General features: G+C 31.0%; 1 protein-coding gene across 1 annotated transcript; it reads left to right on the top strand.

Annotated features, from left to right (window-relative positions):
• Positions 1-6,473: 6,473 nt before the first annotated feature.
• LOC144548418 (aspartic proteinase 36-like) lies at positions 6,474-11,010 on the top strand. The gene is made up of 10 exons (XM_078297079.1): positions 6,474-6,838; positions 7,549-7,678; positions 7,794-8,041; positions 8,331-8,555; positions 8,900-9,062; positions 9,511-9,581; positions 9,747-9,837; positions 9,946-10,018; positions 10,105-10,176; positions 10,709-11,010. Exons 1-10 carry the CDS (start codon positions 6,612-6,614, stop codon positions 10,855-10,857), a joined length of 1,449 nt encoding a protein of 482 aa, XP_078153205.1. The 5' UTR covers positions 6,474-6,611; the 3' UTR covers positions 10,858-11,010.
• Positions 11,011-13,933: the final 2,923 nt, after the last annotated feature.

Consider the following 13,933-nt stretch of genomic DNA (forward strand, 5'->3'; position numbering starts at 1 on the left):
TTCCTAATTCAACAATATAATTTGCAAGAGTTGGGGTTCAACATGTATTCTAGCCTTTTGATTTTGTATATCATTTATTTCAACCAAAATAAACTCTAATTAGCTTTATTTTAACCTCAGTAATTAATCAATCTAACAAAGAAAAAATTAACAAGAAAAGGCCAACATCCGACTTGAAAATTTAAGCCAATAATAATTAAATAAATGTGGAACTAAAAAGCATGACACAAATTTGAAATACAATTATATGCAATATGGATTGGGCCATCAAGTAATCCAAGCACAAGGCCCAATCATCTCCCATCAAATGTAATAAGCACTAATCATAGATCCAGAAAACTAGAAAAGGCACCCCAAAAAGTTTATAAAATGGGCTATAATTATAGGTGTCCTTTCTTGTTTGGGTTAAGTTTTCCAAATTTTTTAAACCCTGTTCGGATGCTTCATTCCATTTTCAACCTTTTCCATACCAAAAATCTGAACTTACATTTTTTGAAGCATATATACGAATCACACCGTATAGAGCCCAAATAAATAATTTCTTTTTTGGATTAATTCACAAATAGTCAGTTGAACAAGGGAGATACCACTAAGCATAATAATAATAATACCATTAATTATTCTCTGTTTCCTTAATTACTTTTGTAAATTGCTGGTTTAAGAGATGAAAAATTGAACATTGACTATTTATGTGACATCAAGCACATATCTTTTAAATGATGAGAAAGAACTCTGATATATGAACCTATTGTTCAGAAAATAAGTAGAGCTGATGCTTAGAAAAATTACTGTAATCTGACGGATGCAATATATCCGATAAGACAATTAATTTGATGAGATCTTCTGATGAAGTGAAGGTCTATTTTTTTATCTAGATTTTTGACATTTTTTTAAGAAAAAAACTATTGGTGTAAATTTTCACGTTCACTTCATGATAAGAATTACTGACATATTTCTGCTGAATAACTCAGTGAAATTGGCTATACATTCTACTGGATTATCTAGTGTAAATGTTCTTTTTGAAATTTCATAAAATCCATATAATTTTCTTTAATTTAATTATTTTAAATATTATTAATAAAAATTTCAGATCAATTTCAATTCAATTGGGTTCCACCAAAGAATATTATAGCAAAAAAATTTGAACTTCAATCGGTACAACATTGCATGTCAAATAAATAGAAAAGAAAGGTATAAATCATAATACCACAGCCTTGGTGGCACTTGAACACAAAACCGAAAAACCTGCTTCTACTGGCTCTATAATTAAATTTTCAGGGGGTTCTGGTAAATTTTCAGGGATTATGATAATTTTCAGGGGTTATGGTTTAATTTTGGGGATTCTGGTAAATTAGCTTAATGCTTATATATGTCCCTGCTGTGTGTAAGCCTACGGACATTGATAACAAAACAAATAAAAATAAAATAAACGCATACTAACACCACCAAACAAAATGAAATAAATCCTGCTTTTAAGAGAACCTTTTATTCCATGTACAACTCTGGTTGTGTATAAAATGACATCTAGAGTCTGAGAATTTACCTCCTGCTCTATGACACAAGATATAATGTAAAAAGTATTATAATGCAGGAAATGATAGACAATGAGGTCCCAACCAAAAGACCGACTTTAAGGCTAAGTTGTTTTTCCCTCTGTGTAAGCCGAGTGAAATAGCAAAGAACAGTTTCCAAAATGGAAGCACCATCTAAAAGATACACCTAAATAATGAAAATAAAAAATGAATCAGTGTATGAAAAGTTACACAGACAAACACGTGTATGTATATATGAAAAGCTAGATGTTACCAGTAAATCTATATAGGCATAGTAGATTGGTAAGACTACAATTGATACGAGCTAAATTCCGAACCTAGATACTATGTACCACTTCCCTACCAGCACAAGTCAATGTATGCATGGCCTTGCAAAATGCCAAAATATCATATATACCCCTGACAAAAAAAAAATGAGAAATATGTATTGCCCTACAAAACAATTGTAACTTTTTTCACAGATAACCAGCCATGTGTGAACCAAGTATTACAAAACCATTACCCATGCAAAAGAAATTAAGAAGTTAAAATGAAACTGAGACTTACTGGTAAGCAATTGACCACTGCCAAAGCCAGTGAGACATGAAATACTGAATGCAAAGCCAGTGAGAAGAGGCCGACCTCCGCCTCTCCTCCTGCTCCTACAAATCGCCATGAAGAGACTGCTACAACCTACAGCGATCGAGTTCGATAGATAGGAGAGGGTTTTGGGGGTAAAGATTTCTAACAGAGCAATTTTGGCTTCATGCAGTACACATACTGTAGAATCAAAACAGCGCTGTATGGGATTCGTGCGCTGCATGAAGTTAAAACTACTCTGTTAAAATCTTTTGGGCTTCCGACTGACAATGGAATTCATATCACCTGAGATAACAAAGATTTTGAGTTTAGATCCAGACCGTCTAATCTGTTTACGCACGAATATTGAAGGAGTGGATTGCTCAGATTCTGATCGACGGTCCGGATCAAAATTCAAATATTCTGTTACCTCAGAGGAATTGGAGTCCAAACTCCAAAGGCCTTTCTATTATTCCGTTACATACTTACTCTTACACCCCTGGGAAATGATGAAATATATTATTAAACCTCAGGAAATTAAAATAATAAAATGGACGGTGCTTCTTCTGTATTATGACTTCAAAATAATATACTTTTTCAATATTCAGATTTTCTTATCTGAATTTCAAAAAATGCAATATGCAAGGTTTATCAGAAAATAAATTAAGTCTGGAATTTTTTTGCTCCTCTTGTCTGATTGTATTAACATTTATCCACAATTTTCTTTTATTTAAGAATCATCAGATTTAAATATGCATGTCTGACATGTTTTTTTTTCTTTAAGATAATATAAAAAGACGGAATATCTTTTATTTTAAGAATATTGATAATTATAAGAGGTAAAGTTAAAATTTGAATTCTAACACTAAAGACATTGTATATCAAGTTATTTGAAATTTACAAAATTTATAATTTTAAATGCATTATCAGACAATACTTAAATTGCATAAAATTTGATTGTTAGTTCAGGAATAGCAATCAAATTTAGTCACCTGATGCATACCGAAATAGCATTCTATGATGTATAAAGAATCAATCAATTAGTTTTGTTATTAAAATTTTAAAAATATTATCATTTTTTTTTGTTAGCTAAATTATTTTACAAATATCAATCAATTAGTTTTGCATTTTTTATTGTTAGCTAAATCAATCAATTAGTTTTGCTATTGTTCTTCTTTTGATTGTAAGAGCCTAAACCATCACCTTTAACAACATAATTATGCAAAAGTAAAAAGGATAAAAAGAAATTGAGTTACAAGATTTGATAACAATGAAAGCAGACATAACGATAAAAAATGCACATGCGTAGTAAAGTTAAGCAGTCAAAATTAGAAGGTTAATAAATTAATTTTAATGCATTTATTTTTTGAATCTTTTTTTTTTTTATATATGTAGACGCATCATTCCTAATTTAGACGGATGTCAATGATTCAGATTCATCATTTGAAACCGATTCAATAAATTTTAGACTTGAGTTGACTTGATGAACTTAAAAACACCCAGTTCTACTCTAATTATATTCATGAGATATATATCCCTCTATATCTCACTCTTGTAAATGGGCTGTGCAAAGCAGAGCAAATTTGCTGTTCTAAAAGTTATGATTTCAAAATTGTTAGAACTAAGAAGAATCATCACCAAAATTGTATGGGCTGGGCCTCCTTGCGGTTTCATGATCTTTGATCAAGGCATTTGCAATGATTGTGTGAAAGCATTTTGTAGTCATCAAAACTTCATGATTATATATACGTGATCATTTACTTCTAACAATAATATTGTTGTGATGATTGAATGAATATGTTGTGTTGACTTATTTATATAAATATTCTAATATTAATGATTTTTAAATAAATTTAGAAATATATTTTCAACAAATAATCTGTTATGTTTATATATTTTTTGTTTTGTTTTTTAAGATATTTAGTTACTAACATTTTTATGATATTTGGGAAAACCAATATAAACAAGTTTATTTGTCAACATTCTTCAATTACGATTAGAAGTACAACGATATAAAGAAAAAACATTTTTATGAAAAAGGGAAAAACAAAATAAAAAAATGATAACAAGTAAAATAAATTTCATGTGTTTGAACAAATTGCTAAAGAAACCATTTAACAAAATATAAGAATGATTATATGTATTCATTATGTAAACATGTTCAAATTACTGTTTTTTTTAATATTAATGGGTTATAATGTTGAATATAAGGGTTTCAATTTATTAATTTGGATAATTTATTTCTTTAATTATGTGTTATCTTTTTATTTATTAGTATTACTAAATATATGTGTCTATGAGTGAAATTTTATTTTATCAATTAATCCGACAAATGTGAACTTAATTTGATCTCCATCTTTCTTCAAAAAAAATATATATATTGCATTTATTTTATGACATTTTAATTTCGAAGGAAGGTCTTAATTGTTCTTTATACCTCAATTGTCTGATTATTAATTAATAAACAATTAATATCTGTTTTCACTTTTCCCAGAGATCTCGTAAGAAAGCGTGATAAACATTTTTTTCAATTATTCAACATAGATTCTTGCAAGTTGTTTTAATAATTTTTTTATTTTATTGTAAAATTATTTTTTTTCTTCATTAACTTCGGTGTTTGAGGTCTGAAGTTCCAATGACATAATATTTTGTTTCGTAACTCAAAATAACACACATTTAAATAATCCTTAAAATCCATTAAATAATTTAGAAAAATTAGGAAATGAAAAGAGTCATGTCAAAACTCAAAATTTCGTATCCGACCCGTTTATTATAATAGTCATTTACATATTAATTCGGATACGGGTTGATTTCTTTGAATTGGGTAACAATTGACATCCCTAATTTCTACAAAAAGTATATATTATAGGGAACCGACATGATTTATTCAATATTTCAATGCATTACAATTGATTTTAAATTAATTACAAGAATGAAGATCATATAAATTTATGAGCATCAATCAGCCTATTAAATTGCAACGGTCCTAAATAAGGAAGCATAAATTAAGAACTGGTCAAAAAGTGATATCATATGAAATTATTGACAATGCAATTATAATTGACCTTTTCAATTCTTTGTATTTATTGAAATTAATAATTTTGACGATATAATCTCAAGATCAAATGAAATAACAATTAATTCACCTTTTAAAATAAAGATGATCTCAAGCCTTCCAAGTTCAAGTTTTAATTAAAAATATTATATTTTAAAAATTAATTAATTTATAAATAAAAGTTTGTAATACATTGAATAAATATAATCAAATAAATGTATAATTATGAATACTATCACAAACTCAGCCTGTCCTTATACATTAATTGTAATTTTCATAAATTGATACAATTAATTTCAAGTGAATCATACTTAACATTGATCTTAAGTCTTAAATAATGAAATGGATAACAAATGGGCAGCTGATCTGGTGCAAATTGAAGTCTTGTAGCACCTCAATTAATGTGGTCCAATAGGCAGGCCGACTAAAGAATTTTAAATTATATTATATATTATATGTTATACCCTCATTGACCATTGACCATGCATGCATGAACAATTCAGGATAATGTAGTATGCAAATTACCATAAATTCAATCTAAATCTAAATTTAATACAAATATAACATTTATCCCAATTATTAAAAAAATATATTGGTATCCTAATGTGGCAAGCATGCTCTTATTTAGTGTAATAAAATGTGGTTTATGCAGTTACATGTACGTATTTGATTGTAATATGCATAGAAATTTGTATGCAGTTAATATATGCAGTTTTATATATGCAGCTGCGTATTCAGCTGTATATTACTACAGCATATTCGGCCGCATATTATTACCGCATACTTATTTGTATGATACGAAATATAACTATATATTACAGCATATTATTAGATATTGTTGTATATTACTGCATACTTATTTATATATATACATGAATTTTCATTTTAAAATCCGTATATATAAATCTTTATATACAATTGCATACTACAGTAACCTTCTTCTATATATCTCGCATAGAAACCGTATTTAATAAGCTCTTATCCAATATCATACATTCATTCATATGAAGTTGGACTTGCGATCGTTTTTAATTCAAATTATTCATCGAATCAGACAGCTGCCCCCCCGCGTGTTGTTTACCTGTAAAATCAAGAGAAAGAGACTTAAAGCGAGTAATTGCCCCAATTTAAATACAACGGTTGAAATTGAAAATGACCACCCCTTAATCCTCTGCATTACCGTACTGTTTCAGTTAATTTATGAACCGTACGATTTAAATCGGACGGTTCAGATCTTAACACGAACTTTGAGTTAATGCAGAGGATACGAATTTCTTCTTTTCTTCCGGTTCCAGCCTCTTTTGACCTTTCTCCTACCGACGCTCTCTCTCTCTCTTCCCTTTCCCCAAGGCGAAGGCCAAGGGAGAGAAAAATTAAGAATTGCCTTTATTTTTAGATTCCCTCCAATTTCACGAAGAGAAAGCATTTAATTTGTTAGTACCGCCATGGCCTTCAACTTGTTAATTCCCTCTCTGTTATTCCTATTCCTGTTAAATTCTTTTATTCCTTTTGTTTTGGGATTTGGTGTTTTTCATGTGAAGCACAAATTCGGCAGTCAAGCACAGAGAAGGAATCTACATTTGCTGCGGGCCCATGATGTCAGTCGACATGGCCGTTTGCTCTCTGCTATTGATTTACCAGTTGGTGGTAACGGATTGCCCAGCGGAACCGGGTTCGATTTCTTTCCTTCACCTTAATATTCAATAACAAATATTTCTAATTGGTTAGAGATATCATTTAATTCAATCCTTTTTGTGATAAATTTGAATTCTTTATTTATGAAAACCTGCAAATGTGTAGGAGATGCCTTGCAAATAGGGGTGTTCATCAGTTCAATTCGGTTAACCAAAGTTATAATTCGTTTTAAAAATTAGAACCGAACCGAACCGAACCGATTTAACATTGCAACTGAACCGAACCAAACCAAACCAAACCAAACCAAACCAAAGTTTTATTTCGGTTTGTTGGGATTGTTCATTTCAAACCGAAATGTCTTAATTTTTTTATTTAAAGCAATTGATTTATAATAAACCAAAGTAAATTAACAAATGAACCAGGGTATTAAGAAATAAATCGGGATATTAAGAAATAAGCCGAAGTATTTAAAGCAATTGATTAAGAAATAAACTGGAGCGGTCTGGACCAAATTCATAATATATAAAGTTCGGTTGGTTCGTTTATTTCGGTTTTGAAAATTTCTAAACTAACTGAACTGAAGTTATAATTCGGTTTTAAAAAACAGACCGAACCGTTTGATCCAAACTAATTCAGTTCGGTTCAAAACAGACTAAACCGGATTCAATGAACACCCCTACTTGCAAAATACTTTACGTATGTTATATGTTTGGTTAAAAATATTATTTTGTTAAATAAATAATGCAGGCTTTATTTTGCTCAGATTGGGCTTGGTACCCCTTCAAAGAATTATTATGTGCAAGTTGACACAGGAAGTGATATATTATGGGTCAATTGTATCTCATGCTCACGTTGCCCCAAAAAGAGTGATCTCGGGGTACATGCAATTAATACTATTTTTCTCTTTTAAAACCCTCTGATCCATAAGAATTACATTAAGCTACTAATTAGTTGTTGTTTTGAGACTTTTGGCTAAAATGTTGGTTGGGTAGGTAAAATTGACGCTGTATGACCCAAAGGGTTCGCAAAGTGGGACCTTGCTTTCATGCGAAGCGAGCTTTTGCTCGTCTGCTTTCAGTGGTGATGTACCAGGATGTACAACTAATGCTCTGTGCCAGTACAGTGTATTGTACGGGGATGGTAGCTCTACTATGGGCTATTTTGTCAATGATGTTTTACAGTATAACCAGGTTACTGGTAATTCTGTAACAAGACCTGCCAATGCTAGTGTTATATTTGGGTAAGATTCTTTTTTTTTTTACTACATATTTTTATATTTTTATACAAAATATCTGGATTTGCAAACCTACTTAATCAAGTTAGAAATATACAAAATAATATTTTCGAGACAAATCTTGGTTTAAATTACTCACCTTTAGAAATCAGACATACTTTAGTTGATAAACTAGAAAATAATAATTTTTTATGCGTATTTCCTTTCTATTAGAAAAATTTGTATCTCTCAAAATATATATATATATATATATATATATTTTCATTGTGATTGTATAATGATATCATTTGAACAGGTGTGGTGCACAGCAAGGTGGGGATTTGGGTTCGTCTAGTGAAGCCCTTGATGGAATTCTCGGTTTTGGTCAATCAAATACCTCAATTTTATCTCAGTTGTCATCTGCTGGTAAAGTAAAGAAAGTATTCTCACACTGCTTGGATAATGTTAGAGGAGGTGGGATATTTGCTATTGGTGATGTGGTACAGCCCAAAACAAAGACTACCCCCTTGGTACCTAACCAGTGAGTAATTCTCCTTATTTTTAATCTATTTTAATTGCACGGCTGAGGGTAAGTTGGGTTAAAGTGAGCCTTAGTTGAGGCATCATCAATCATTTTGGGTTAACTTGGGAAAAATTGAATGGATTTGAGAATTAAATGGCTTTATTTAAGTAGGTAAATTAGGAAATTAAATTGACAACATTAAAAAGTCATTTTTCTTTTTTAGTTTTGCATTTAGGATTTGTCACGAACCAATTGCTTTGTAATTTGAACTATGTGAACATAGTTATAGTTACATATCCTTTAATTTGTTGATATATGTGTAAGTGGTTAAATCAATGTTTTTTTTTTTTAAAATCCATTAGACAACATTACAATGTAAATCTAAACGGGATAGAAGTCGGCGGCTCTTTACTTCAACTACCAACTAATTTGTTTAAGACCGGTGACAAGAAAGGTACAATTGTTGATAGTGGTACCACCTTGACTTATCTTCCCGAAGAAGCTTATAAGGCAGTATGGGAAAAGGTACTTAGATTATATTAAAATCGCTTCTCGGCCTTTTGAATTCTGAATAACACACAAACTTTTGCTGATACTGGAGAGTGTCTTAAAGTTTATGTAATATTTTTACTTCATTAACGTGTGATAATTACTGGTAATATATTCAATTGTTCTCCCTGTAACTTTAGAAGAAAGAGCATTTGCATGCAAGGTTAAGTAATGCATCAGTAATATATTGAAAATGTCATATGTAAATACTAGTTGTACTAAATGTAAACAAACTATCTTGATAGAAATGTTAATGTGACAGTTTCTGTCGTTCTCTTTCATTGCATATCATTGCATTTATTAATTGATATAAGTAAATTATAATCATTTCATGGGCCAAATAGTAATTTTTGCAGCATACTGTTGTTTGTATTTGACATTCTTATTTCATGTCAGTTTTGCTCAACCGAATAATGTTTTGTAGGTATTTGAGAAACAATCAGATCTCAACTTCCAAACAGTTCAAGAATTCTCATGCTTTCAATACACTGGAAAGTATGTGACCTTTTAGATTTGTATTATTTCAATTTACTCCAGTACTGGACCTGACTGGTACATAGTACTGTTTGGTACTGGTACAGGTAGAATAAGCCTCCCCTGGCCCTGGGCTGTTGAACAACTAAAGTGTTACTTAAATTTTGTGATTAATGATCCTTTCAGTATTGATGATGGATTCCCGGAAGTTGTTTTCAATTTTGAGAATAATCTGACTTTGCATGTGTACCCACACGACTACTTATTTCAAAATGAGGTAAATCTAAACAATTTCAGATCAGTTGATACAGTTACCAGTGAAATTTCTCACATGCTGTTTTGGGATTATACCAAGTATTGACAAAGAATTGTTGAAACTTAACAGGAAGATTACTGTTTTGGGTTTCAAAATGGAGGTTTGCAATCCAAGGACGGGAAAGACATATTTCTTTTGGGAGGTACAGGCACCTACTAAATTCAATTCCATTTCTTTCCTCAACTTTTATTATTAGTATTTATTGCTTATATAATGTTTTTTTTGCAGATCTAGTGCTGTCAAATAAGTTTATAGTCTATGACTTAGAAAACCAAGTCATTGGATGGACTGAGTATAACTGTAAGCACCTTCATCCCCCTTTGTAAATTTTCTTTTATAATTTTGCTAAAACACCAGTGATCATTTGCACAAAGAATTATAATAAGAACATAACGATATTAAATTTTATGAAATACACAACTGAAATCCTTATCAATTATATGATAAACTGAGGTATTTGGTGTTCCACGAGTCGATACTTTCTTGTAGAATCCACCAATGAGTATCTTACAAAATGCACCTTGCACTTTGCTCAAAATTACATGGGCTTTATTTCAGGCTCATCAAGCATCAAAATTACAAAACCCCCCCCTTTGTAAATTTTATTTTATATTTTTACGAAAACACCCATTGATCTTTTGCACAGAGAATTTTAATAAGAACATAAGGATATTAAATTTTATGAAATACACAACTGAAATCCTTATCGATTATATGATAAACTGAGGTATTTCGTATTCCACGAGTCGGTACTTTGTTGTAGAAGCCACCAATGAGTATCTTACAAAATACCCCCTGTACTTTTCTCAAAATTACATGGACTTTATTTCAGGCTCATCAAGCATAAAAGTTGAAGGTGACAATACTGGTACGGCATTCACTGTCGATGCACATAATATAGGATCTGCTTGGAGATCAGAATCACAAAATTCTATTCTTTTGTTGTTACTAACCATAGTATTCACGTATATGTTTTTTTGAATTCCACATGTTGATATTCTTGAGCTGCATGAATTTGTAATGCAAATGTACAAAATTTCTCCCTGAGAAAAAAAAAAGGAAAATAGAATAGAATAGGACTGTGATCCTTTTCTTGTACAATTGATTCTTTAGAAGTAACATTTTTCACGGCTTGGGACAGTGAGTTCAATGGCAGGAATATCTATGTGATTTAATTTAATGGCATGCTAGTGATGTTGTTAACAGTGGCAGTCTTGTAATTTTTTTCTTAATTCAATGATTTAAAAATCATAATATGCTAACTAACTTTGCAAACATTTTTTAGGTATAAGAAGCACTGTCATAAAATTAAGAAATCTTGGATGCAACGAAATGACTGAAACAAAAATTTGAGTAGCTTTCAGAAAAATAAATGTTCAAAAGCTGACTTATTATAATAAAAAGGCAAAGTGTAGGGACTTGCAAAAAAAAGTTTTAAATTTTTAAACATAGATGGAGATTAATTGATAATGAATTAATCTGACAATATCAACAATTGTACAATAATCTATAATTTGCAAATCCAACAACTAGAAATGTAATATATTTCTTATATATTTCATATACATGAAAAATGATGAAATTCAATGCAAGTTTTACCATTTATAAAATAATTTAAAAACTTACACATGTTCATATTTAATAATATTTGATGAATTATCAGTTGATACTAAAATTGTATGAAAACCGATACACTACCAATTTGTGATGCAAATAACACAGTCTATTTTTTTTTTCTATTGCCGTCTACAGTAAAGTAAATACATATTTCTTATATATTATTTTTTTTAAGGGGGAATTTCACGTATACCCCTCAAAAACTTCAAAATTACGTATTTCCCCCTCTAAATTTTGAAATTACATATTTTCCCCTCTAAAATTCAAAAACTCATATATTTACCCATTTTATTGTCTTTTCTATTAAAACATATTATAAATTTATAAAATATCTATTTTACCCTTTTATTAAAAAACATAAAACACCCATCTGACTCCAATTTGAATCTAAAGATTCCTCTACCGTCCAAATTGCTTTGAGATCCGTGCAGGATAGATTAGCACGAATCTTGAAGCGAACACGCAATAATCTTATTGTGATGCGCGCGGATCAGACGGTAGAGAAACTCTTTAGATTCAAATTTGAGTTCAATGGGATGTTTTATACTTTTAATGAAAGGTAAAACACAGGTATTTCATAAATTCAGAATGAGTTTTAATATAAAAGACAATGAAATGGGTAAACATGTGAGTTTTTGAACTTTAGAGGGTTCGAATACGTAATTTCCAAATTTAGAGAGGCAAATACGTAAACATGTGAGTGTAGGGCCCACAGTACATGTGGCAGTGTAGAAGTGGCGTGGCGAAGATCTTCTGAGCCAGTTTTCATGCTATGAAATGTGAAAAACTCATCTGTGTTTTGTACTTGACCCGCTACATTGAAAAATTAGTTGGAACGGTCTAATAAAACTGCCCTCTTTATTAATCATGTTCATCAAAGCACAAAATTTACAAAATAACATAAAATTTACGCTCTTTTAAGTTTTAAATTGCTGTCACGTGAAGAACTTTCTTCTCAGATGCCATGCCTACGGCAAAGATCATAACTGCTGAAGAAAATTCTCCAAGCGATAGAAATTCAAGACTTTATATATGTAACACAAATTCATAGAGAAGAAAAGCAATGAGTGCCTATATATGACAATCCCTTTTGTATCATTTGTTCAAACCAGCAAACGTTTAGACCCTGACATGATGCCCATCTAAGGTGACCTCCTCAGAGGGTGTAACTCTTCTAACATTTGCTGGCTGAACAAACGGTACAAAGGTGAAAAAAGGCAAATAAATAAGAGAAAAGGTTTCTGTCCACTGGGTTTTGTCCACTATTTGTCCACAACCTTATCCACTCACATCTAACTGTCTTTTTACAGTATACAAGATTCAATTGAAAATTTACAGTATTATTTGAAAATTTTACAGTATACGAGATTCAATTTTACAGTATGCAAGATTCAATTGAAAATTCTACTATATACAAGATTTAATTTTTACAGTATACAAGATTCAATTGAAAATTCTACTGTATACAAGATTCAATTTTACAGTTCTGCTGATTCAATTTTACAGTATACAAGATTCAATTGTAAATTTTACAGTATACAAGATTCAACCCAGTGCGGACGCTAATAATTAACTCTAACTGCCAATAACCGCTAATAACTAACTCTAACTGCCAATAACTTCCTATAACTGTAATTTTCGAAAGTACAGTTTGAAAGTAAATTTTTTTTGTCCTGTTGTGCAAGTTGCAATATTTTTCTAACTATCATGGGACCACTTCAAATAGTTACTGGATGTTTTGTGATTAACTAATATATTTTATGTGATATATTGTATAATTATACAGCATGTAGAAGTAATTTTACAGTATTCGCGCGAGTCAAAGCTGTGGACAAATGGTGGACAAAAAGCTGTGGACAATTAGACGCTTCCAATAAATAAATAAATAAATAAATAAATAACAAATATACAAACATGCAATGTCTGGAATGGCAACAAGATATTTACGATCCAGGTCCTGTAACCTTATAAAAATGGCGAGGACCCTGGACTTCAAATACGCTCACTGTCTTCCCACATGCATCAAGACAGACAAACAGAGCAGAAGCCTAGGGTTTGTGGTGGATTATCCAGGAAGAAAGATGGGAACCAAACAGCAGGAGGGGTCGTCTATTTATGGTTGATTTCTAATGGTGTGGGACAGCGCAACACATCCACTTAAAAGACCCCACGACAGACAACAACGGACCACGCTGATCAACGGTCCAGATTGATTTGATGGACGGGCGAGATTTAATAGAGCGGGCAACGATGCGTGTTGGACGACAGCGCATGCAACACGTCCATTTAAAAGACGCCACGACACCAGAGAATAAAATATGTTAAATAACACATTTTCTTTATCGAGAAGAAGGGACCACACAGAATAAGACGCTTTCTCACGGATCCGTTTTTCACTAAATATGGACTTGTACACGGTTGACAACACGCAACAGATGTA

The sequence above is a fragment of the Carex rostrata genome, chromosome 33 (assembly GCF_964058835.1).
Source record: "Carex rostrata chromosome 33, lpCarRost1.2, whole genome shotgun sequence".
Taxonomy (NCBI): Eukaryota; Viridiplantae; Streptophyta; class Magnoliopsida; order Poales; family Cyperaceae; genus Carex; species Carex rostrata.

What these genes read in the sequence shown, in the direction of transcription:
- LOC144548418 (XM_078297079.1), top strand. Translation starts at nt 6,612, where the DNA reads ATGGCCTTCAACTTGTTAATTCCCTCTCTGTTATTCCTATTCCTGTTA. An exon ending in ACCCCCTTGGTACCTAACCA is followed by an intron (nt 8,556 to 8,899) that starts GTGAGTAATTCT and finishes AAAATCCATTAG; the next exon opens with ACAACATTACAATGTAAATC. An exon ending in TGGATGGACTGAGTATAACT is followed by an intron (nt 10,177 to 10,708) that starts GTAAGCACCTTC and finishes ACTTTATTTCAG; the next exon opens with GCTCATCAAGCATAAAAGTT.